General features: G+C 40.8%; 1 protein-coding gene and 1 long non-coding RNA gene across 4 annotated transcripts in view; one reads left to right on the top strand and one right to left on the bottom strand.

The window, feature by feature from the left end:
* The window catches only part of LOC145430375 (uncharacterized), a 29,869-nt gene extending 26,402 nt beyond the window's left edge, over window positions 1-3,467 (top strand). For all 3 annotated transcript variants that reach the window (XR_013910922.1, XR_013910923.1, XR_013910921.1), the window contains one exon: window positions 110-3,467. This is a non-coding gene — a long non-coding RNA (uncharacterized LOC145430375). The remainder of the gene's footprint in view (window positions 1-109) is intronic.
* On the bottom strand, window positions 1,478-27,759 carry LOC113028212 (alpha-N-acetylgalactosaminide alpha-2,6-sialyltransferase 1-like). The gene is made up of 11 exons (XM_080305400.1): window positions 27,728-27,759; window positions 27,482-27,590; window positions 26,576-26,631; window positions 20,761-21,794; window positions 20,338-20,500; window positions 18,773-18,935; window positions 5,419-5,557; window positions 5,226-5,329; window positions 4,707-4,790; window positions 3,541-3,640; window positions 1,478-2,124 (listed from the first exon to the last, which is right to left on the bottom strand). Exons 4-11 carry the CDS (start codon window positions 20,848-20,850, stop codon window positions 1,921-1,923), a joined length of 1,047 nt encoding a protein of 348 aa, XP_080161526.1. The 5' UTR covers window positions 20,851-21,794; window positions 26,576-26,631; window positions 27,482-27,590; window positions 27,728-27,759; the 3' UTR covers window positions 1,478-1,920.
* Window positions 27,760-27,851: the final 92 nt, after the last annotated feature.

Here is a 27,851-nt window from a genome sequence, read left to right as displayed (position 1 = left end):
TTACCAGCATCAATCTCACTTTGTATCATTTCAGACTGACTAATATTTAATGACTTATAATTGATTGCTGAATAGTTTTTGAGATGACTGGGGTTGCTTGTCTCCACAGGTCCTTGTGTTACATCACACTGACTCCACCATGTGGTAGAGGAGAGGAAATTCCTGGAAGGATCAAACACTGGAGATACAATCAACACCTGTTGTGACACCTGAGGATCACAACATTGCATGTTGTATACAGCGCTTTGAGTACCCCGGGAGAGTAGAAAAGCGCTATATAAGAACCAGTCCATTTACCATTTACAATTCCACATCCAATGTGGAATGAAGGGGTGACAGGAGGAGTAAGAGTGTGATCAGGTAAGCAACGCTCCACGTTTATATCAGTCGCTTAATGGCCACTGGAGCATAAAGAGCTGATTAGTCAGAAAACACTGCTGAGGTCAAGACTGTGTATGGAAATGAAACTTAAACACAACTTTGAAGTAGTTTTCATGCAGTGGCCAGAAAGTAACTCTTCTGGGGCCAGCAGGTGAGAATGACTCATACTTTACCCAGTTTGATCCTTTTTCAGGATTATAGACATTTAAAGTTTGTCGTGAAGTGTATCCTGCGTGTGTGTAAGTGTATGTGGTCAAAGTTCATGAAACACAGGGTCTAATGAAAAAAACCAACCTCCCTGTTGAAGTTCTGCTTGAGGTGGGAGCTGAAGATCTATAAGTTTAGGTCCGTCAGGTCTGAAAAATAATCAGATCATTTAAGTTTTTTTGTGTTTTGCTCTTAAGCACTGACTGATATGAAGAGAGGCATTCAAACTGAATCAGTCATGAAGCTCTCATTTGACAGCTGAGTGACAGATTTATATTATCATATTAAAGAAATATCTGGATTACATCCCACTAACTTGACACTATATAATCTCACAATGATTGTGTGTATAATCAAACCTCGTGTATTCAAGGAACTTCAGTAGGTGAGCAAACAGATTTAGCTGCTTTACATTAATATGTTTTTCTAAGGTTGTAAGTAAACAATGATCTGGGTCAAACATCAGACAATGTATTGTTGCATCTGTTTTTCCATATTGTTGATGTGTTTTTTTATTAAGAAGCATATTTAATTAAAAATAAACACATTACATTGAGTAAGTAAAGCTAAAAACATTTGAACAATTTCGTTATTTTAATTTCAAATGCAACTATTAGGTATTGTACTGAAGTCATTTATGTTATTTATGGGCCTACAGTTAATATTTTCTTAAACATGTTAAGACATGACTCACAAACCTTGTGGGGCTTCTGACTGAAAAACTCCCAATACTGTAAAATTCCAGGTATACTTTATAATTACTCATAAATGGAGTAATTTTAGTTCTTTAAGCACCTTTACACTTCCTCCAGCTAAAAGAAATCAGTTTGTCAAGGGGAGTGCGTGTCATGGAGAGCATCACCCAAAAGCAGGACTCGGAAAACAGGACTTAAAACTCAAAAACCGCTTTATTGTTGAAAACTTGTAAAAATAAGAAAATATGAGCCAAGTGCAAATTATCTAAATGAAAACTATCATACAGCAAACCCCCAAGGTGGAACACACAGCTTAAAGGTGAACACAGCAAAGAAGAAAGGACAATGTATACAGACCAGGTAACCATGACACTCACATTCACACCTATGGCCAAAATACTCTCACCAGTTAACCTAACCCAACTAAGTGCATGTCTTCATGCAGCATCAAAGGAAGCTGATGCTACAGAGAGAATCCACACAGACAAAGAGAGAACATGCACACAAAGAAACCCTCCAGTTATATGTTGGATGTGAACACTTCTTGCTGTGCTGACCACTGCACTACTGTGCTGCCTGACATGGCTCTTGAATATCTTCAGTAGTGTAGGTTTTATCCTTATGGGTGGACTCAGTGTTACTTTGGCTTTTCAGTCCCTGATTCTGGCTCCGTTCTTTGATACAGCTTTATTACTTTTCTGTTGTGAAGATCTTTCCATGTATTCTTCTCCAAAATGTAGTCATGGTTGGAATAGAAATGTACTTTTGTTTTAATGTACTTCTGAGCATAGTAGTTGGAGTATTTCATGTAGTCATCAGTCATGAATCCATATGCATCCACCTGAGGATACAGAAAGAGAGAGAGAAAAAATCCTTACTTTTCAAGACATAGTTTGCAGAATACCTTAATACAGTTCCCATCAGGAAAAACAACAGCAACAACAACAATAATAATAGGTCATAATAATAATAATAATTAATTAAATATTCCATTCGCTTATCCTTTTCAGGGTCGCAGGAGCCTATCCCAGCTGTCATAGGGTGAGAGGCGGGGTACACCCTGGACAGGTCGCCAGTCTGTCGCAGGGCTAACACACAAGGACAGACAACCATTCACACTCACATTCACATTCACACCTAGTGGCAATTTGGATTATCCAATTAACCTATCCCTACGATGTGACAATAAAAGTGATTTGATTTGAAGCTGCATGTCTTTGGACAGTGGGAGGAAGCCGGAGTACCCGGAGGGAACACACACAAACACGGGGAGAACATGCAAACTCCACACAGAAAGACCCCAGCCTGATGGTGGAATTGAACTCAGGACCTTCTTGCTGTGCGGCAACAGTGCTAACCATCGTGCCACCGTGCTAATTAAATAATTAATGAAATAATAATTAATGAAAGTGCCTGACAGCACAATTCCAGAAGATTGATGGTTGCTTCTTCTCTATAAAAAGAACATAGCAGCACATTTTAATTTACAAATTGCATGTGAATGACCCAGAAAGACTTCAGAAACTCTGTTCAATTTGGGCAGACAAGACAGAGTGGAGATTTTTGTCCATAATGTACAATGGCACATTTAGGAAAACAAACAAACACAGCACATTATTTTTCATATTATAAACACCTCATACCAACAAGCAGGACATCAGCTTTTAGGACAGATGAGTTAAGCTGTATCTTTCAGCCACAGTGCCTGGGCACAATCATTTAGTTGAGTACAAAAAAATAATATAAAAAAAAAAACTCCTGCACGTTTTTAGTTTATAACCGATATTCTCAGTGCAACGAATGTATAGGAGAATGACTGAAAAATCAAGGTGTTGCAATGGCCCAGTCAACGTAAAGAAATGCTTCAAACTTTAATGAACTGAAGCAACATTGCAAAGATGAGTGGGAAAAAAATTCCTGAACAACAATGTGAGAAACTTTGGTTATTGCTGGTAAAGACGATTCTAAAAGGTACCGAATCATGTTGAATAAATGATTACTTGGTCTGATATGTCATGTGGTGGCATTGTTCATCTGGGTTTATGTTTACGTAATTTCAAGATTGCTTTTTTTTCAAGATTCGTTCGTTTTGTGGTTTGACTGTGACATATAGATGTCATCTACTTTGCAGAAAACATGTGTGAAATAGCTTATTTTCATTAAAGAGCTGCTTTGAGGCTTTTAGTCTGTGTATTGTGTATATAGGTGTGGAAACCAATACCTCTTACACAGAAATGTAAAGGTAATATTAACTCACTGTGTCACAAATATGCAAAGCCAGGAAGAGAGTGAATGCTCCATTGGTTGGTCTGACTATTGCCCAGAATCTTTTATTCAGATTAGGTGACTTTAGGAACCTGTGATTAAAAAACAAACAAACAAACAAAAAATATAAAAATACTGGAAGGGTTAAGAGACGATCTGAAAATGAAAGAAGGAAAACTTGCACAATAAATACACATGATGGTGACGAGGGAAGTGGAAATACACGGGGAACACAGTTGGGAGGAGTTAATCGAGACAGGAGGAAGCAAAACAAAACACACTAAACACAAGACGCAGGCAAGAACACACGGCCTGACATGAGGCCGGGAGGAAGGAACCCAAAGGGGAACAAGAAAGACTGGGGAGACAAACAGAGGAGACACAAAGAGGGTAATACAGAATAATTAAGAAAGATGAGACATGGAGGGGGAGAGAGAGGCGAGATGGGCTGGGGAAAATGTATAGGAAAGCACATGACAGAGAGGGAAGAGATGGAATAAAAAACAAGGAGGGAAACATGTAAACAGAAAAAGGAGACGAGGCACATCGACAAGAAAACATGGAATCAGAAATAAAACTAAACATGGAAGCAAAACCGGGACTAAACTCAATACTAAATAATAGAAACCTACAAAATTAGCACAAAGAAGCCCCATTAACTCAAAATGCTCGGTCAAAAGACCCAGAACAATAAAAACACACATAAAAAAGAATTATGCCTAGTTAATTTCCTGCTATTAAAGTTGATATCACTGAAAATAGGTACATATGAAAACCAAATAAGATTTTGAAATCCACAATGTATTTCAATTGATTGACTGGAAGTCCCAACCATCACTTTAATGATTCTCAACAGAGCTGAGCAGAAGCTCAGAAGAGTCACTCTCCCAGAATGGAGTTAACTTTAAGAGCAAACTTGTTCAGGAAAGAAAAACAATTATTAGATGATGAAACAATGTGAACTGTTGCCTGTTTCTATGTTAGCCCTGGGATGCACCAGTAATTTGTCCAGGTATGGAACCAGCTTTTCTGCAACCTTATTATATTATATTATATTATATTATATTATATTATATTATATTATATTATATTATATTATATTATATTATTACCAACATCTGCTCATATGTAATCACAGTATGCTCATAGGAGTCTGACCTGTTCTTCACGTATCGGAGGAAGTCCTGGTGTAGAACGTAGAATCGGCTCTCATTGTACTGCCCTGAATAGTAGGTCCCTGGCCTGGTGAGGTGAAAACACAAGGGAGAGGAGGGATAATTTATATTATTAATTTTAGTTGTTTTTTTTAAATAAAAGGCATTACAATTGTCCATTAAAACCTAAAAGAAAAAGTAGATATCAACTCAAGTTGCTTTAGCATTTTCCAGAGTGCATTTGTAGAGTACATCTGCTAATAATGAGGCACCTGTGAACACCTCACATGTGGGTGCACTCAGCAGTGACATGTAGGAGCCACGAGGAAGGCCATGGATTTTTACCAGTTAGACAAAATCCCAGCTGGTAAATTGTCTCTAGTTCTTCTCCACTCACACCTCTGAGCTGTGAGGCTGCTCTTAAAAGATTGTCTAATGACACTATAAACTAATTGGAAAAATTGAGATTTGTCAAAGCAGGAGAAAAAAAAATTACTACATAACTACTTAATTTGATAATCACCATTTCTTGTGGTGTGGGCCACTATAGCCCTCATGTCCTTTGAAAAGACCCTCAAGCCATCGGAAATCTCTCATTGCCTCAGGAATCAGCACATATTTTATTCCCTGCCAAGAGAAAAATTATGGAGCAAAATAATCTTTAGTCTGTGGAGAGTATAAACAATATCACACTGTTGTCTTGTAAGTTTTACTACCTCATCATGAGGGGCAGACTTGTATCCATACTTCCCAAAAAAATAAGGTGATGCGGCGATGGAGTGCTCTGTGTGAACGTACACTGATGTTCTATTTCCTACATCTTCCTCATAACCTTTGATAACGGCACCGTTCATCCTGCCAAACAGACACAATTCAGAAAGTTGATCTTTGGTTCAGTTTACGTTGATTTAATTGTAATGTTCAAAATCAGTCAGTAGTTCAAGCAACAGCATTCAAATTGAAGGTAGTGTGATATACCTTTCATCGTCCTGATCCCCAAGGACCCCAAGAAGGGACCGGTCCCCTCCAACTACCGACCAATAACCTGCCTCAGTACTACATGGAAGCTCCTATCAGGCATCATATCGGCTAAGATGAACAGGCACATGGGTCAATACATGAGCGGGACACAGAAAGGAATTGGCAAGAATACCAGAGGCGCAAAACACCAGCTACTGGTAGACAGAACAATCAGCCGAGACTGCAAGACCAGACTGACCAACCTGTGCACTGCCTGGATTGATTACAAGAAGGCCTATGACTCAATGCCCCACAGCTGGATACTGGAATGCCTAGAATTGTACAAGATCAATGGGACCCTAAGAGCCTTCATCAGGAACTCAATGGGGATGTGGCGTACAACACTAGAGGCCAACTCCAAGCCCATAGCACAAGTCACCATCAAGTGCGGGATCTACCAAGGAGATGCTCTGTCCCCACTGCTGTTCTGCATAGGCCTGAACCCCCTCAGTGAGATCATTAACAAGACTGGCTACGGATACCGACTACGGAACGGAGCAGTTGTCAGCCACCTCCTGTACATGGATGACATCAAGCTGTATGCCAAGAGTGAACGAGACATCGATTCACTGATCCAGGCTATACAGCAATGACATTGGAATGTCGTTCGGACTGGAGAAGTGTAGTCGGATGGTAACAAAGAGAGGGAAGGTAGTCAGAACTGAGGGGATTGAACTACCAGAAGGCAACATTGCAGACATAGAGGACAGTTACAAGTACTTGGGGATCCCACAGGCGAATGGGAACCATGAAGAGGCCGCTAGAAAGGCTGCAACCACCAAGTACCTGCAGAGGGTCAGGCAAGTCCTGAGGAGTCAGCTGAATGGTAAGAACAAGGGCCATCAACACGTACGCCCTGCCCGTGATCAGGTACCCTGCTGGGGTAATAGGCTGGCCAAAGGAGGAGATAGAAGCCACTGACATAAAGACAAGAAAGCTCCTTACCATGCATGGAGGGTTTCACCCCAAGTCCAGCACCCTGAGGCTGTACGCTAAGCGGAAGGAAGGGGGCCGGGGACTGGTGAGTGTCAGCACCACAGTCCAGGATGAGACAACGAACATCCAAGAATACATTGGGAAGATGGCCCCAACTGACCGAGTGCTCAGTGAATACCTCAGGCAGCAGAAACCCAAGAAAGAGGAGGGAGACGAGGAACCATCATGGAAGGACAGGCCCCTGCACGGTATGTATCACCGGCAGATAGAGGAGGTGGCTGATATCCAGAAATCCTACCAGTGGCTGGACAAAGCTGGACTGAAAGACAGCACAGAGGCACTAATCATGGCAGCACAAGAACAAGCTCTGAGCACAAGATCCATAGAGGCTGGGGTCTATCACACCAGGCAAGACCCCAGGTGCAGGCTGTGTAAAGATGCCCCAGAGACAATCCAGCACATAACAGCAGGGTGCAAGATGCTAGCAGGCAAGGCATACATGGAACGCCATAACCAAGTGGCCGGCATAGTGTACAGGAACATCTGTGCCGAGTATAACCTGGAAGTCCCGAGGTCAAAATGGGAGATGCCCCCAAGGGTGGTGGAGAATGACCGAGCTAAGATCCTGTGGGACTTCCAGATACAGACGGACAAAATGGTGGTGGCTAACCAACCGGACATAGTGGTGGTAGACAAACAGAAGAAGACGGCCGTAGTGATCGATGTAGCGGTTCCGAATGACAGCAATATCAGGAAGAAGGAACACGAGAAGCTGGAGAAATACCAAGGGCTCAGAGAAGAGCTCGAGAGGATGTGGAGGGTGAAGGTAACGGTGGTCCCCGTGGTAATCGGAGCACTAGGTGCGGTGACTCCCAAGCTAGGCGAGTGGCTCCAGCAGATCCCGGGAACAACATCGGAGATCTCTGTCCAGAAGAGCGCAGTCCTGGGAACAGCTAAGATACTGCGCAGGACCCTCAAGCTCCCAGGCCTCTGGTAGAGGACCCGAGCTTGAAGGATAAACCGCCCACAGGGGCGTGCTGGGTGTTTTTTTTTTTATATGTGTGTGTGTACAGTAAAAAAGTACAGTTTTTAAATTTAAAACTTGTGCGTGTTTTTTATTTTGACAGCGAATGCGCACCTGCGGACCACTTATGTGCACCCCTGGTTATTTAGCTCATCATATCGCAGCCACAGAAATTATTTTGTCCATGAAACCATAAAGCTGCACTTTCTTTTTGCCTTATAGTCTGATTTGTCATAACTTTTCCGTTTTGTGGTAAGCTTTTCTTTGGCTGTCACTTCTTCACCCTGACCTGTCTTATTTGGCTCAGCAGAACTAAAATATATATCCTGCTGCTTTTACACACGCACTCACATTCTCTGCGCGATCAACCTCTCACATGTTTAAGCTTGCTGCCGGAGATTTCACTTGTCATGTTTGCGTAGTAAGCTAACGATTAATAAGACAATGTCAGAGGAATTGGTGCACAAATTATCATCACTCACCAATCAGTACTGTCGCTCTCTATACACAGTTCACACGATTGCAAAGTGAAAGCAAAAAAACAAGCGCAAATTCAAACGCGCTTTCAATATGTCACATATTGACAGTGGCTCACCGATGCCAATGACATAATTACCCAGCTACATTTCCGAAAGAATGCAAAAGCATTGACATATATTTTTCCTTCCTACAATAGCCGGTGTTCCAGATCTACTGGCGTTTAGATCAACTGGCGTTGGTCGAACAGATGTGTGGCATTCTTGCGTTTCAGGAGCTGCTACCGACAAACCAGCAAAAAAAACGCCAAATGTGTCACCTGTGACACTTGTGAGGTTGTCTCAAACACACTCCGTCAGTCTTGATGCTGTTGAACAACAAAATGTATAAAAATGTGGCGAGTTTACCTGGTGATATCCTCATGCGCAACGCGATCGCGAAAACAGCAAACAAGTAATACCACGCCGATGTTGTTCACAGGATAGCAAGAGTAAACGATCGGGAGACCCTAGTCGTCGTTATCGTTCCCCTTGCACGGTTTATTTCTCCAAATTCAGCGTTTTTGCTTCACAACTAAAGCGAGCAGTTTACTTTGTGTGCACTAACATGGACTCGAGTCAACCAGCGCCCCCCCTGGCCAAGTGCCACAGCCTACAGCCAGATCAACCTGTGACACACATCTGCACCACGTTTGAATTTGTTTCATGCACAACACATTTGTACCTTTCAATTGTGTCTGTTTGTGCGTCATGCAAATAAACCTTTGAAAAGAATGAAATGATATCATATATTCCTTATTGGCCTACATTTGTTCAAAATCCCAAATTATATACACAAAGTCATAGAAATCACCACTCCAATTGGTCATCATGATTTTGATATTCTCTTTTTCCATAACAATGAAATACGCCTTGGACAAATATGACACATCAATATTTCATTAGTGTTGTCACATCACATCCTGTAAGCATCGTTTGTCTGTGTCCTTTCTCTGGAAATGAATATTTCCAGCCAATATAGGCAATCCATCAACATGGCTGGAGAGTTGGTAGTTATATACAGTCTGTATAAGTGTGGTTAATCCAATGAAGATTTGTAAGGAGACGGCAGTTACTTTGAATTCACAACAGTTACACAGTGATTAGTAATAAACAGAGCCAGTGAGAGTGAGTGGATTTAAGAAAGTCAGTGACTCAGGTGTGTCGCTTGGTTTGTCATCTGTTTGTGAGACTGGAGGAGACGTAGAAATCTTTTGTTTTAAATCTTAGTTAGGAAGGTTCCTGTTTGAAAACAAGCACATTTTGTGAGAAATGCAAGAAGTACATCTGCAGAAAGCACACAGTTACATTCTGTCCATCATGTGGACAAAATAGAAAATGTTGAGCATTGAAAAACTGAGAACGTTGGGCAATTTCAACAGAAATGTGTTTGTAAGAACGAAAAACCAAATTGTTTCTAAATTAGTTATGGAAAGTCTAACTGTTGTATGTCTGTGTTCTACATGTTTATCTAATGGAAAATAAAGTTGCTATTGTTTTATTGCAGTTTTTGAACAATTCTGAGTGGATTTACACAGTACGGGTCAAAATGACCCGCAACAAAATCAATGTCACTTTTTTGTTTTTCAACATAATACAAGGGTTAATTTCCAAAACTTCCATATGATCTTCAATTTGTAGCAGATCCACTATCACACAGCAGCTGGAGCAGTTTCAAATGGAGGTCAGTCCACTACTTCCATAGCCTACTACTAGATTAACTTGTGACACATCTACACCTGCTGCTACGATCACAGTGAGTAGAGGCTGAGTGGCTGCACTTACCCCTGGTACATCCAAATCTACCCACAAACATGTTGACAGATGCAATGCCAGCAATGTGGATTGTCAACACTGAAAACAATCAGTAAGCAAAGACAACAGGGATCATTTGTTTCTGTTTATTTAGCATGCACAACATTTGTAGTCGCCTTCTGCACAGGGGAAGTCCACACACACTGTGTGGTACCACTTTCCACAGAAGGTGCATTCAGTCTGCAAGACTGAATGAGATTGTCAGAGTCATTGTCTGACTGTTTATTACTAATCACTGTGTAAATGCTGTACATTCACAGTAACTGCCATCTCCTTACAAATGTTCATTAGATTAACCACACTTATACAGACTGTATATAACAACCAACTCTGAAATGTTCGTTTGCAGAGGGAAGACACAGACAGACTACGCTAACGACATGTGATGTTACAACAATAGTGAAATATTAGTGTCATTTCATTCATTTCAAAGGTTTATTTGCATGACGCACAAACAGACACAATTGAAAGGTACAAATGTGCATGACACGAATTCAAACGTGGTGCAGATGTGTGTCACAGGTTGATCTGGCTGTAGGCTGTGGCACTTGGCCAGAGGTGGCGCTGGTTGACTCGAGTCCATGTTAGTGCACAAAGTAAACTGCTCGCTTTAGTTGTGAAGCAAAAACGCTGAATTCGGAGAAACAAACCGTGCAAGGGGAACGATGACGACGACAAGAGTCTCCCGATCGTTTACTCTTGCTGTCCTGTGAACAACATCGGCGTGGTATTACTTGTTTGCTGTTTTCGCGATCGCGTTGCGCATGAGGATATCACCAGGTAAACTCGCCACACTTTTAAACATTTTGTTGTTCAACAGCATCAAGACTGACGGAGTGTGTTTGAGACAACCTCACAAGTGTCACAGGTGACACATTTGGCGTTTTTTTTGCTGGTTTGTCGGTAGCAGCTCCTGAAACGCAAGACTGCCACACATCTGTTCGACCAACGCCAGTTGATCTAAACGCCAGTAGATCTGGAACACCGGACAGGCAGGGCAGAGATAGATTTTGGTAGCCCGACTGGAAATATCGCTAGCCCCAGGACGTCGGGCTAGCGATTTTGCGAGCCCTGTATCTGATTGAGGAATCACTCATCTTTGGAAAAGAGAGTTTATTACAGAGAAATGGCTCTTTCCAAAATAAAAGCTATACTATCCGCTTCTTCTGGGCTATATTCTCAGCAGCATATTAAACATATCAGGTCCCCATAAGGAGAATCATGTGCTAACGGCTGTCTAAATGAATTGGGTAAAGTTTGTAGCATGCATGCTTGTTGTTTTTGTCTTTGCACTAGGATGATGTCGGTGTAAATGTGCAGTCATATTCGTTGTGTTCCCACTAGTGCTTTCAGGTTAACCTTGTTAAAATGACCTTAACGCCACAACATGGCAAATCTCCGTTAACGAGCTACCCCTGATAGCCCCGTGCATGGGGCTAGATGGCCAACACATTAACGAGCTAACTGCGCTAACACACTAGCTCCCACCCATGTAATTGAGCATTGCGTGGCACATCCAACATACTGTTTTACTTTAGTCCATGACTCGCTTACCTTCAGGGTCATACGTCACATGAAAACCAAAATAATTCCAAACGCCAGATCTGAATGAGGGTGGGGGAGGTTCAATTTGCCATGTTGCAAGGAGAGCTTAACTTCTGTCTGGCTAGCTCGCCCTGCGCTCATCCTTCTGACGATGCTGTCTGTGTGGAGCGCTCAGTGGATCTGCGCTCGACAGTGCAGCCTAGGCGGAGTAGTCGAACGCAGATTCACTGAGCTCTCCACACAGACAGCATCGTCAGAAGGAAAGTTGATAAAATAAATTACAAATGTTGTATTGTTCGATACATATGCGTACCAAACCGAAAGCACTGTATCGAACGGTTCAATATCGATACGAATATCATTGCACCCCTAATATATATGTATATATATATAATTGTATATATATTTTTCATTTTGAGTTATTACAATCAGAATGGACAGGACCGGGGGACAGGAAAGAGAAAGAAGAGAGTTAACAGAAGGTGAAGGGAAGAAAAATAGAGGAGAAGAGGGATAGAGAGAAAAGACACAGTAAAACTGCCTGATCATATTACAAAATAAATATATATTCTTAGTGCTTATTTTCTGTTTATATTGTTTTATAGAGGCCAGAGTAGGAGAATGCCATTGTGACTAGAATCTGAGCCAAAAGTACTGACAGGAAACTGCACGCTTTGTGCAGAGAACAAGAAGCGTGCAGACAGAAAGTGAAACTAAGCAGAGTTGTTTTGATCGAAACTGTGTGTGACGTATAGCAGAACTATATATACGCCTTTGGCTTGCAATGCTTTTAGACCTGTGTGTGCGTCCTTGTGTCTACAGCTCTCCGTTTCCGGAAATGTACAATAAAGATTATTTTTTGAGCTTGATCACACTGAGTCCGGGGTCTTTCTCTGTCGTTAAAAGAATTCTAAAGAACCGAATTCGATAATCTCCTGCTGATACAAAAAAAACAAGCAAAAAGAAGACAACACTGTAAGCAAACCACAATGACCAACATAAGCATCAGTAACAGTAAATAATACATTTTCAATGTTACTGAGCAGCATACAGTACTAATAATGCATATGTTTAGAAGCAGCAGTCAACCAAGATATACATGTACACCCAGGTGTAAATGGCAGCTGGATAGTGTAGTGGTAAGACTACACACCTTTGTGTAGTTTGATTCCCACCTGGTATCTTGCTGAAACCAAGCCCTGGAATGGCGCAGCTACATCAAAAAATTTAAAATTAATTCACCCCAATGGTGATTTTATTCAAGTTCTAACCCTTTTTATTGGTCTTCAACAGACTTCCATCTAAAGAAAGGAAACTTGTGACAGAAACTCATTTTTTGATGTGTCATTATAATATCATTAGTTAAAATCTCTTCTTCAATGCGTTTAGTCATTTTGAAATCAGTTCCTTAAATAAAATGAATATTTTGGAAGGGACCTACACATCAGCATGAATATGAGAGTAGAAGAAGTTGAAACAGTAAACAAAGAAAACTGTTGCAACATCTCTTTCTGAGATGAATCTGTGAACTCCTGTACTAATAGTTCATTGAAATGATGGTAAAGACCAACACAGTCATACAATAGTGCCATGTTGAAAAAGATCAGTTGGTGGACAACAAGTGGAAGTAACACTGAAAGTAATACCACTGTTCATTAGAATGACAATGGTGAGCATAAAGTAGTGATTCCATTGTTAAGCTGGTTCAGGAACACCACACTGTGTCCAAGGGATGGACCATCAATCATCCTAAAGATATTTCCTCATTTGGTGTTTTCATTATGTGGTCTAAGTCTCCATTAATTCTCTTCTTTTAACGAAGTTAAATTTATATTTTTAATACATGATATTTAAATTTGCAAGTCAGAGCAACCAGGATGTTGCCTAAATATCATTTAGGCAACATCCTGGTTGATTCTGGTGTTGAGGACTATGTTATTATTTGCAAATGTTAAGTGTGAACCTCTTCCTTGTACGAATCATCTTTGTCTGTCACGCATCCAATGAACTGTATGATCTGCAAACTTAACAGTGGTGCTCATGTTATAGAAAAATTGATGGTTGTGTGTACAGAGGATATAGAAGAGGATGTTGACTCTACGCTGGAGCTCTTTGTTTGCCCAGCCTGACGGCTTGAGAGCGGTCAGTGAGTAACATATGTCAGTCAGTGCATGAAGTTTGTCCACCACTTTATTTGAAATGGTGTTACATGGAACTGAAGTTCAAATAGAACATCCGGACCTGTTGTGTTTGTCTAGGGGAGTAAGGGCTTCATCGAGAATCACAAAGGTAATGTATCTGCCATCAGACAAATGTGTATATATATATATATATATATATATATATATATATATATATATATATATATATATATATATATATGTGTATACGTGTATATATGTATATATATATATATATATATATATATATATATATATATATATATATATATCAGGGGTGCAACGATACACAAAATTCACGGTTCGGTTCGGTTCGATACTTTGGTGTAACGGTTCGATATTTTTTCGATACAAAATAAAATGTTCATGCCTTTTTAATTGGTCATTTATTAAAATTATAAATAGAGATTTTAACTCAAAAGTACAGTTTTTAAATTTAACCCTAACCCTAACCCTTGTGCGTGTTTTTTATTTTGACAGCGAATGCGCACCTGCGGACCACTTATGTGCAGCCCTGGTTATTTAGCTCATCATATCGCAGCCACAGAAATTATTTTGTCCATGAAACCATAAAGCTGCACTTTCTTTTTGCCTTATAGTCTGATTTGTCATAACTTTTCCGTTTTGCGGTAAGCTTTTCTTTGGCTGTCACTTCTTCACCCTGATCTGTCTTATTTGGCTCAGCAGAACTAAAATATATATCCTGCTGCTTTTACACACGCACTCACATAAGCTCAGCGATTCTCTGCGCGATCAACCTCTCACATGTTTAAGCTGCGGGAGATTTCACTTGTCATGTTTGCATAGTAAGCTAACGATTGATAAGACGATGTCAGAGGAATTGGTGCACAAATTATCATCACTCACCAATCAGTACTGTCGCTCTCTATACACAGTTCACGCGATTGCAAAGTGAAAGCAAAAAGACAAGCGCAAATTCAAACGCGATTTCAATATGTCACATATTGACAGTGGCTCACCGATGCCAATGACATAATTACCCAGCTACATTTCCGAAAGAAGGCAAAAGCATTGACATATATTTTTCCTTCCTACAATAGTCGGACGGGCAGGGCAGAGATAGATTTTTGTAGCCCGACTGGAAAAATCGCTAGCCCCAGGACGTCGGGCTAGCGATTTTGCGAGCCCTGTATCTGATTGAGGAATCACTCATCTTTGGAAAAGAGAGTTTATTACAGAGAAATGGCTCTTTCCAAAATAAAAGCTATACTATCCGCTTCTTCTGGGCTATATTCTCAGCAGCATATTAAACATATCAGGTCCCCATAAGGAGAATCATGTGCTAACGGCTGTCTAAATGACTCGGGTACAGTTTGTAGCATGCATGCTTGTTGTTTTTGTCTTTGCACTAGGATGATGTCGGCGTAAATGTGCAGTCATATTCGTTGTGTTCCCACTAGTGCTTTCAGGTTAACCTCGTTAAAATGACCTTAACGCCACAACATGGCAAATCTCCGTTAACGAGCTACCCCTGATAGCCCCGTGCATGGGGCTAGACGGCCAACACGTTAACGAGCTAACTGCGCTAACACACTAGCTCCCACCCATGTAATTGAGCATTGTGTGGCACATCCAACATACTGTTTTACTTTAGTCCATGACGCGCTTACCTTCAGGGTCATACGTCACATGAAAACCAAAATAATTCCAAACGCCAGATCTGAATGAGGGTGGGGGAGGTTCAATTTGCCATGTTGCAAGGAGAGCTAGCTTGCCCTGCGCTCTTCCTTCTGACGATGCTGTCTGTGTGGAGCGCTCAGTGAATCTGCGTTCGACTACTCCGCCTAGGCTGCACTGTCGAGCGCAGATCCACTGAGCGCTCCACACAGACAGCATAGTCAGAAGGAAAGTTGATAAAATAAATTACAAATGTTGTATTGTTCGATACACATGCGTACCGAACCGAAAGCACTGTATCGAACGGTTCAATATCGATACGAATATCGTTGCACCCCTAATATATATATATATATATATATATATATATATACGTATACACATATATATATACGTATACATTGGACACATGAACAATAACCATATGACTGTACCCGCCACTAACACATGACCCTACGCTGTGTCACTGCATCATTCCATGTTTGGCACTGATCACCACCTGCACTCATGTATATATCTTTCAACGTAGCACTCTTAATTCTTATTCTCATGTATATATCTCATGTATATCTCATGCACATATCTTTCCACGTAGCACTTTTAATTCTTATCCCTACTTTTATTTTTTTTCCATGTCTATTTAAGTGCTATTTATGACACTATGTTTGCACTGAAGCACCGCAGCAATTTCCTAATGTTGTAAACCTGCTCAACATTTGGCAATAAACCCCATTCTGATTCTGATTCTGATACATATATACATATATATATATATATATACATACATACATACATACACACATATATATATATATATATATATATATATATATATATATATATATATATATATATATATATATATATATATATATATATATATATATGTGTGTCTTGATTTTGACCCAGGTGTCGTCCACATATCTGTACCAGTGGCTGGGTACTCTTCCTTTGAAAGAGCCAAGAGCCTTCCTTTCCACTTCCTCCATGTAAAGGTTGGCTACAATAGGTGACACGGGGGAGCCCATGGCACAGCCATGTTTTTGTCTGTAGAAGCCTTCGTTGTACCTGAAATATGTAGTGGTGAGGCAGAGGTCTAACAGTGTGCAGATCTGATCGGGTGTGAAGTTGGTCCTGTCCTCCAAGGAGCTGTCTTCTTGTAGTCATTTTCTGACAGTCTGTGGATCTTAGGAAGTCCATAGATGCAGGGTATGGCATCCCCTGGGTAAAGGCGGTGATATGTAAGGCGGTCAATAATTTTGTCCTTTTCAAAGTCTTGAAGGCAAGCTATAACTTTCTTTTTGTAGCTGCTTGTGGGGTCTCGCTTCAGGGCTTCGTAGGTATTGTTGTCACTGAGGAGAGTAGTGTACAACATGGATGCTCTGAGCCTCCCTTTCCGTTAGTGTGTGTACCTGCTTCCTGTGCTCAAAGATCACTACTCTCCTCACCTCACCTAAGATCCACAAGGAAGCTGTTCCACTCAGACCCATAGTCAGTAGCATAAACTCAGCCACTTACAACATTGCTAAACACCTTGCTACCATCCTTGCGCCTCTCGTGGGGAACACCCCACACCACATCAAGAACTCCACCGACTTCACCGACAAGGTCCAGAAACTTACCCTGGATCCAGATGAAACCATGGTGTCCTTTGATGTAGTCTCTCTTTTCACTTGCATACCCACCACTGAGGCCGTGGAGACTGTCAGAAAACGACTACAAGAAGACAGCTCCTTGGAGGACAGGACCAACTTCACACCCGATCAGATCTGCACACTGTTAGACCTCTGCCTCACCCCTACATATTTCAAGTACAACGAAGGCTTCTACAGACAAAAACATGGCTGTGCCATGGGCTCCCCCGTGTCACCTATTGTAGCCAACCTTTACATGGAGGAAGTGGAAAGGAAGGCTCTTGGCTCTTTCAAAGGAAGAGTACCCAGCCACTGGTACAGATATGTGGACGACACCTGGGTCAAAATCAAGACACAAGAAGTGGAATCCTTCACTGCGCACATTAACGCTGTGGATAAAAACATCAAGTTCACCAGGGAAGACACAAAGGACAACTGTTTGCCGTTCCTGGACTGCGCCGTGCACATTGAAGAGAACGGCAAACTCAACATCGAAGTTTACCGGAAGCCCACACACACGGACCAGTACCTCCTCTTTGACTCCCATCACCCTTTGGAACACAAACTTGGAGTAATTAGGACCCTACACCACCGGGCAGAACATGTTCCCTCTAAGCCTGAAGGGAAAAAGAAGGAACACACACATGTAAAGGAAGCACTCAAAACGTGCGGCTATCCTAAATGGGCGTTCTTAAAGTCAGCAAAGAGGCACAGAAAAGAAGACCAGACACCAGCGAGGGAGGATAAGAAGGACAGACGCAACAACATTGTCATCCCCTATGTAGCCGGTGTATCAGAGAAACTCAGGAGAGTTTTCTCCAAGCATGACATCCCGGTGCATTTCAGACCCAGCAACACGCTCAGACAAAAACTGGTTCACCCGAAAGACAAAACGCCAAGACACAAACTTAACAATGTGGTGTATGCTGTACAGTGCAGCGAGGAATGCTCAGACCTCTACATTGGAGAGACCAAACAGCCACTTCACAAGCGCATGGCACAACACAGAAGAGCCACCTCCACAGGACAAGACTCAGCAGTCCATCTGCATCTTAAGGATAAAGGACACTCTTTCGAGGATGCCAATGTTCACATTTTGGACAGAGAGGACAGATGGTTTGAAAGAGGAGTGAAAGAAGCCATCTATGTCCACTGTGAGCGACCATCTTTGAACAGAGGCGGTGGTTTACGACACCAACTCTGCCATCTATAATCCAGTTTTGAGATCCCTTCCCAGACGCCTTAACGCCCACTCACATCCTGGGCCATCTGACCTCAGGAATTCGCATGATAAGGTGGGGCCAGGTTTCACAATGAACACACCCGAAACTCTGGCTGATTGGGACCCACACCCAGTTTCACACCTTGGCTCAGGCGATTAGAGGATCATCAGGGGGTCCTTTTGTCCCTCTGTGGGGGGTTACTCCCACTAGGTTTATATCTGGGACTCTCCACCATTTGACCTTAGAACTGAAGAAGCTTCTCGGATGAGAGGTGAAATGTCTTCAAGCAACTTAAAGAAGTCCAGACGCTTTTCTTTGCAAGCTCCTTTGACAACACATATTATAGAAATACACACTTGATATATACTAGGTATATATTTCTGGATTTTTGAATGTTGTGTGTCCCTAGAGATTACATCAAATCTAAGTGATTGCTGTGCGCTGCACCAGCTGCAATGTGATTTTGAGACATTTGACCCTTATAATTCCCTTCAGTTTAAAGAACATTAACAACAGGTTTGTTTTGTACCTCTTACGTACCGAAAAACGTAATCATGTGCATCGATCTCTGCACCCACTTTTGAGCCGTTCAAAATTCCTGCAGTACCCACCACAGCACAGTGAATACAGCCATCGGCACCTGGTTTTGGGAGGAGCAGTGGCTCTTTTGGCTTTGGAATCAGCTTCACTGAAGCCATCACTTCTGCAAACGAAAAGAAAGACATGAGTACAGACATACATTTAACATCATGCATAATTCATAGCACTCTCTTCTGTAATAAGTATAATGGTTTTATATTATTCGCATATGTATTCCCCCATTCTTCGACACAATAACTCAGGGTAAAAATAATGAAAAATCTAATATTTGCATTGCCTTGTAATCTAATATATATATCGCATTACCCAGTATATATATACTTTTGGCCATCTTTTTTTAAACATGTTCAATATGAGATTTTCATGTTAACTTGTCATCCACTATTACACCCAGAAAATGGAATTCTGTAACTCTTTCGATCAATACTCCATCTATAGATGATACTACCTCTTCCTCCTTTACATGATTTCCAAACATCATAAACTTTGTCTTTGCCAAATTCAACGATAACTTATTTACATCAAACCATTTTTTTAGTTTTTACTTTTCAATAACCATAATTTTAGCCAATTCTTTCAACTTTTCTCTAGAACAATAAAAAATTGTGTCATCTGCAAATGTCGTTTATATATAAAAAAGTTTTGTTCCCAAAACAGAACCTTGAAGGACCCCACATTCTATTTTCATTCTTTCAGATGAGTTACCTAAATACTGCACAAATTGAAAAGTATTATCTAAGGAACTTAACCAGTTCAATATAATTCCTCTCACAGCATAAGTACTTAACCTGGAAATCAAGATGGAGTGTTGCAGAAAATAGGTTTAAATGTTAAACAAATTTCTTCCAGTCAGAGAATGTTGCATATAATTAAATTTTTGCTTGATGCATAAAGTTAAAAGATTAAAACTAATAAAACAAGTTTTAAAAAGAGACTTTTCCATTTGATTACATTTTATATGATGGATTATGCAGAAAAAGTAGAATCGGGCTGAAAGATCTATCGCTTTATCACCTATTCAGGTTGTAAATCGTGCTTTTAAAAAGTAACTAAGTAACTAATTACTTTTGAAAATAAGTAATCAGTAAAGTAATGGGATTACTTTTTGGGGGAGTGTAATCTGTAATTAGTTACTGATTACTTTTTTCAAGTAACTTGACCAACACTGGCTTGGAGTGTATCTTAATTTAGTGTTGTATGAATAATTTCATGTGTCTTAATACAAGTTCAAACTTCACTTTCTTTAACTCATCATTTAATTAATCCTTGGTGACCTGATTCACCAGGAACTTTTTACTACAGAAAACTGTAGATGACACAAAAAACACTGCTTAAAGGTGCCATAATATATATTTTTTAACACCAACAGTGTCTGTCTTTATTATAATATCAGGAGTCAGAAACTGGAAGGAGAAATTAAATAACAAAAAATCTATTACTTAGTTGCTGATCAAGCTCACATATATACTGATATTTAATCTGGCATCAGTTTCACAAACACCTACCATCATATTTGTACTCCATAAACCCAAAAGGACTGTTAAAATGTGAAAGGCGATTCCACTCGCTCATGTTAATGTTGTCCTTGTGCAGAAACAAACGTATGTTGGGAAGAAAAGCCTTCTTGAAGTTCTCATCCTTAGAGTTTCGCAGTGATTGGGCACATGTCTGATAATAACAGAAATATTAAATCATGAAATTAGTTAAAATGATTTTGTGAAAGCTTTATACCCCGAGGAAACAACAAACACAACAGTTACAGAAATTTGATGAATAATTAAGAATTATGTATTTTAATTAAAGGAGTGAAACCATTAAGTGAAAGCAGACTGACTGCATGGCTGAGCACAAGCGTTGCCTGCCCACAGCCATCAAATTAATTACTACATTTGTCCTGTTTCTGTCATATTGTGTCTTAGCATGCTTACTGTTGGTCTAGGTGGGGCATCCTGGTTATAGACATCATCAAAATCCCACTGAGGAGCCTTTGTGAAATTTCCTCTGTAGAGGAGAGGCATTGGAGTCTCAGCCACAGCTGTTTTTTCTTTCTGTCCCCAGAGGTTAATATTAAACGAAAAGTTTTCCCATCCGAGTTCATGTTTTCCTGAGAAAATTGTCCAACTGCAACAACAGCAACAGGACAAAAGGGAGCAAAAAAGTTCAGAATTAGCAAATTAATACATAGATATACATAGATAGATATGAAAAAAAAAATTACCTTTTTGATAAAGATTCCTGGGATAGAATGAAAACCACAAAACTAACTGTCATTACAAGGAGCAATAAAAATATCCTGGAGATTTGGGATGCCATCGCTGTCAAGTGAAGGCTTTCTGTTCAATTAAACACACATGTATGCACTTCCTTCTAAATCTGACACGCTCTCACTGATGGGAATGGGCTGGGCTACACCACAGCTTGCAGACAGATAAGCAAACAAATGTATTCACACACAAAGCCACACACACAGATATTAGCAACAATGTGTTTTATTAGACAACCAACTTCAGAAACAAACATAACTCAGAGTTTATATCACTTATATCTGCAATATATTTTAAAAGTAAAATAAACAGCATTCCTTTAATTTCTTTTAGGATTCATTCATATATTAACCTGCTCAGTGTGAGAATTGATCCAGTCTAGTTTGGTTTTCCCTTCGTGTGGATGACAGGTGGTCAGAACAACAAAATCCAAGCAGTAAAACACAATAAATCAGAAAATTGGGAGAGCACTGTCCAGCCACGTTGAATACTGCAAAAAAGTTCATTTGGTGTACTGGAGAAGTTTTTTAGTAGTTTTTAAGAATAAACGGTTGTAGTGAGCATCTATGACACGACAGGGCTCTCAGATGGAGTAGAGTCGGAGCTGCTCCTCTATGTCTCCCTCTGACACCTCCCCAAAAGTCTCCTTGTTCTCTTTCAGTAGCTGAAAGATTGCAGTCAGTTGCTCATGCTGCACCCTGGGAAGAAAAGAACAAAAGAAATACTGAGAGGTGAAAAATGCAAACAATCCTGGACATGTTGGATTACTTTCAAAGACTTTATTTACACTATTTAGTTCAATAATATACTCAAATAACAAAAACACACAACACTCAAAACAGGAATGGTTTTACAGGTGGAGGCCACTGACGATTGACTCTATGAGAGCTGGACAGGGCCGTAGAAAGTTATTAACCCATCAGTAGGACCTGTATCTGCTCCGTTGTGGATGCAGGAACAGTATAAGCATTCCCAGAACCCAAAAAATCGGCAAGCCACTGGTGTGACTGTCTTTGACCAAACAATCAGAAACATGCTTCATGAGGGTGGCCTGAGCAATGTGGAGCCCAACTGGCATTTGCCACAGAATACTCGAATTGGCAGGTCCACCACCGCTGCCCTTTGCTTTTCACAAATGAAAGGAGGTTCACACTGTGGGTCTGGAGAAGCTTAAGAAAACAACATGTTGCCTGTAACATCATTCACCATGTGTGACTTGAGGATGGGTCAGTTATGGTCTGGGAAGGCATATCCATGCAGGGAGGCATGGACCTTTGTAGACTAGATAACGTTACCCTGACTACCGTTAGGTATTGGGATGAAGTTCTTGGACACATTGTAGGATCCTACACATATACAGTAGATGTGGGGTTCCAGCTGGTCCACAACAATGCTAGGCCTCATGTTGCAATAGTATTCAAAATTCAATAAGTTTATTGCCATGTGTACCGCAAAACACAAATGGTTATGCAGAGCAATAAAACTCATACATTCATACATTGCAGGTTCCCTTCACACAACTAAAAGAAAGTCATAAATAAGTAATACGGGGCTTTGTAGCACTTGTAACTTATGTAGCTTATGGGTGGGTGTAATCAGAATTTAAAGTACAAGTAGTTGGAACACAATCACAGTGATAATATATACAGAGTATGCAATATTAAGGTGTATATGTAAAGATATGTACAAAAACTCCAAATCTACAGGTTAATATAAATGTAAAAAAATGGCAAATTTACATTTATGGATAATTAAAGTTTGACAGTAGCCTGATGGCCTGTGGATAGAAACTGTTGTTTATTCTGGTTGTCCTTGTTTTCACAGTCCTGTAGCGTCTGCCAGATGGCAGGAGTGTTAACACTGTGTGCTGTGGGTGGGTGCGGTCCTTGACATGTGTGCCCTTTTCCTGAAATGAGTGTTGTAAATGTCCTGTAGTGGTGGGTGAGGTACTCCACAGATGAGTTGTGCTGTTTTAATAACACACTGGAGAGCCTTTCTGTCCTGAGTGGTGCTGTTCCCATACCACACTATGATGGAGTTTGTCAGGATACTCTCCACTGTGCACCTGTAAAAGTTGCTGAGAAGTTTGGAGTTTAATTCAAACTTTCTCAGCTTCCTTAGGAAGAAGAGTTGTTGTTGAGCCTTCTTGGTGATCTGCCGTGTGTTATGGGTCCAGGTGATATCCTCACTGATGAGGGTGCAGAGGAATTTGAAGGTCTTCACCCTCTCCACCCGAGTCTTGTTGATGTGTAGTGCAGCGTGCTGGTCTCTCCTCAGCCTTGGGTCAAAAATAATCTCCTAAGTCTTCTCAGCATTTAAGGAGAGATTATTTTCCAGGCACCAGGACGCCAGCTAGGCCACCTCTTCCCTGTAAGTAGTCTCCTCTTCACCAGTGATCAGCCTGACGATGGTTGTGTCATCAGCAAACTTAATGGAGGAGGTCTTGCTCTTGGAGTGGACGTAGTCATAGGTGAAGAGGGTGTACAGGAGTGGACTAACTGAGGTCTGCCTTTGAGGAAGTCCAGGACCCAGCAACAGAGGGGGGGTAGTGTTAGGCCAAGAGTAGACAGCTTCCCCACCAGTCTGTTTGGGATGACGGTGTTGAATGCTGAACTGTAGTCTATAAACTGCATTCGAACACAGGTATCCTTATTTTCGAGGTGTGACAGGGCTGTGTGGATGGCAACATTAACAGCAGGGGTCCCCAACTCCAGGCCTCGAGGGCCGGTGTCCTGCAGGTTTTAGATCTCACCCTGGGTCTCTTGCCTCTGGAGAACGGCAAGACATGTTGAGGAGGTAATTTAGCAATTTGAATCAGCTGTGTTGGATCACGGACACATCTAAAAACTGCAGCACACCGGCCCTTGAGGCCTGGAATTGAGGACCCCTGATTAACAGATTACAATTGAAGTGAGTGTGATGGGGCAATAGTCATTCAAACAGGTTATGGTTTTTTTTCTTGGGGAGGGGCACTATGGTGGTGGACTTGAAGCATGTGGGCAAATTGATAATGTCTGTAAACACCACAGCTCTGAAGAGCAGACCCTCAAAGCACAGCCGGGGACATTGTCAGAGCTGGCTGCTTTTCAGGGGTTAGTCCTCCTCAGAACCTTGTATAAAACTCAGTCGATGTCAGTGAGTGAAGAGCTCTGTGCTGCCTCCACTGGTAGAATCCCTCTGTGATAGTTGATGTTGAGGGTGTCGAAGCGAGCGTAGAACTCAGAGCGCGTTGCAAACAGATCTGCCACAAGGGGCGCCATGTAGTATGGAAGGAATTCATGGAAATGAAGTAATTAGCCCCTTTTCCATTACTACCTACTCGGTTCAACTAGCCATGATTTTCAGGAATTTTCATTACATCACAGCACATGGCACTAGGTAATAATAATAATAATAATAATAATAATAATAATAATAATAATAATGGATTGGATTTATATAGCACTTTTCAAGGCACCCAACGCGCTTTACAATGCCACTATTCATTCACTCTCGCATTCACACACTGGTAGAGGCAAGCTACGGTTGTAGCCACAGCCTCTGGCCAACACCAGTACTAAAATAGTACCTGCTCAGCAGGGGTTGCAAGCGATCTGATCAAGTAGTAAAATGTGAAGTCATCAGACTGCATGCCGCTGATTGACTGGTCAGTGGTGTCACTTGATGAGTCATGAGAGCGAAAATCAGAATTGGCATTTTTGAAACCCGGGAATGAGGCACCATATTTTTCGGACTATAAAGCACTTAAAATCCTTTTTATTTTCTCAAAAATTGACAGTACGCCTTATAATCCAGTGCAGCAGATATATCATTGCCTCAACGTCCACCTTTGTTATAGCGACCACCATGCACATTATGTGGTACTCAATTGTAATGGAAAACCAACTGATCCGAGTCGAGGCAAGTTGTGGTGAGCTGATCTGAAAACATGTTTTAAAAAGTGCTTTTTCTTTCTTTTCTTCTTTTCAGGTGTTGCATTTCTTTGAGTGTGAGTAGTGAGCAAGTGTTTGCAGACAAGTCGGCATCTTTCATGCAAACTATGAGTGCCCAAAGCAATCTGCTTGCTGAACCATAAACATTTTCTATGACCAATTTCATAAACCAAGAGCAAGCAACCTCTAGTCACCACTTCAGAATCAGTCAGGGCACTTTTCCTATAGTGACCATTTGTTACCAGACGGTTGTTGATTGGTCTGTGGGACTGGGTCCTTAAATATTTACCAGATGGAAGGACTAAAAAGTCATTAAAGCCAAATTATCAATAGTTTGCAGGGTTGTTTAATCTTATTTATGATTCTGCAGAAAGTTTGTAGCAATTCTAATATAGTGAAGAGCGCAAAAGCTTTGTAGGGTGTTCTCAACTGCAGTTTTTAAGTCAGTTTAATTTTTTGATTAGTTTTAGCAATCTGACTAGAGTGAAGAATAAAACAACTGTAACAAGAGCCTCTGGAAATAGGGGTCTCTGTTCAGCTCCAAACAATCTCCAGAGCAGTTTGTTTATGGTGAGAACATGATCTGACCTCAATCCAATCCAGCTACCATATAATTTGCAAATCTGAGATTTTTACCTTCCCCAAGTCATCCCATATGCTTTGCATTCTGGGATGCAGCAGTGGTACCATGTGCAGAATACACAAACAGTCAGTGCAGGCTAGCAATAGTTGTCAAATGAATGTAAATTCTCAGTTTTCACTAGGCCAGAACATGGCACCTTCTTCCTGTTTCCTTTTGTTGTTGCTCCCAACCTAGACATATGTAGGCAGACTGAACATCCTCCCATGGTTTGCAGTCATGAATTTTGGCTCTGCAGAAATTTGCTTAGAGTGAAAAGAAACCACAACAAAAACCTATAAGGCTACAAACTCATCAACTGACTTGGACCAGCATATGTGAGCTATAGGCATCAACATTTTTACTGCAAATGTTATACTACTACTGCAACTAAGAGAAAGGAGGGAACAGCAGAAATAATTGTGAACTTCTAACAGGTAAAAGTTATAAACACAAAGACATTGAATGTCATATCTTGTAGAAAATTGTTTCAATAAAAACGACATTACCAGCATCAATGTGACTTTGTATCAGTTCAGACTGTCTAATATTTAATCACTTATAATTGATTCCTGAATATTTTATGAGATGACTGGGGTTGCTTGTCTCCACAGGTCCTTGTGTTACATTACACTGACTCCACCGTGTGGCAGAGGAGAGGAAATTCCTGGAAGGATCAAACACTGGAGATACAATCAACACCTGTTGTGACACCTGAGGATCACACGTCTAATGTGGAATAAAGGGGCAGCAGGAGGAGTGAGAGTGTGATCGGGTAAGCAACGCTCCACAGTTACATCAGTCGCTTAATGGCCAATGAAGCTTAAAGTCAGAAAACACTGCTGAGGTCAAGTTTGAAGTAGTTTTCATGCAATGGCCAGAAAGTGACTCTTCTGGGACAAGCAGGTGACAATGAGTCATACTTTACCCAGTTTGCTCCTTTTTCAGGATTACAGACAGTTAAAGTTTGTGGTGAAGTATATCCTGCAATGATAAGAGCAGGGCATGCAGAAAAAAACTATTATTTTTCACCCAGCAGTGCTAAAAAAACAAAAACAAAAAAAAACTTTAAATGTTTTTTTTTTTTTTTTTTTTTTAAGTTGAGTGCCATTCATCCATCAGCTAATGCCTGGCAAAGACTCAATCTCGCCTTACTCAGTCTAGCCTAAAGCTGTGCAGTGATACAGGAGCTAAAGATGGAAGGCTCAGAGTGTCAGTCTAAAGAAACACAACCACACGTGAGGCAGCGTAGATAAGGTTAGAGGGAGGAGGGTGCTGAAAAAGCAAAATAGATGAAAAACACACATTTAGTTAAGATTGTTTTTAGAGTTACAAATGTTAAACTAAGGAGTGATGACATCCAGTTCTGAGATTTTAATTTGCAATGTTATAAATAGATGTTTTTTATAAGTTTATTTGCCATAAGAAAACATTTTATGATGCTTTAAGAATAAAGTGCAAGCCACTAAACGTGAACCTTTAAACGCTCTAACAGCCTGATTTCTGTTTAAAAGACATAGATTCCACATACAGGCAAAACACAAAAAATGGATGTGGCTTTGGATTGTGTTTCCGAACAACACCTTCAAGCATGCTGGGGTGGTCAGCTTCAAACCAGTGCTAGCTATGCCATGTTAAAGACTGCAGTTAAATCAATCAAAAGTTCTGCACGGAACCTTTAATAAAAAAGATTTCTGGTCACCAGGTTGTGTACAGGTAAGTATCATGATGGACAGTTTTGGAGAATAATAATTGCTTGTTGCTGATTAATAAATTGCCTTTTTCTATAGGCTGAGCCTTGAAACTGGTTTTCATATTTGTAGTTTTCACTGACCTCTGCTCCTCCTCCAGCTCCTCTTTGGTCATCATCTTTTCCAAGTGGTGGGATCGTGCCTTTCCTGGGACGTACTTCAAGGAATTATTTGCATTTGATTCCACCTTTTCTGCTGAAACAGATCAAATTTTGATTAAAAACAAACAAACAAACAAACAAACAAACAAACAAACAAACAAACAAAGGCAAAAACAAAAAAGGAAATCTAAAATATTTTGCTCTTTCCAAGTGAGTAAAAGTGCATACCATTCATCCCAGCTCTCTCTGATGCTCCTTCAGTTTGGGGGTAAGAAAAAGCACACTTTAGGAGCTCTGTATCAGAAAGCCCAATGAGCGACCTTCGGCCTGTCCCTGATGAAGCATTGGATGA

This window comes from Astatotilapia calliptera, chromosome 8 (assembly GCF_964374335.1).
Source record: "Astatotilapia calliptera chromosome 8, fAstCal68.1, whole genome shotgun sequence".
NCBI classification, from domain to species: Eukaryota; Metazoa; Chordata; class Actinopteri; order Cichliformes; family Cichlidae; genus Astatotilapia; species Astatotilapia calliptera.
The sequence above is the reverse complement of the archived record's forward strand: the minus strand, read 5'-3'. Positions and strand labels throughout refer to the sequence as shown.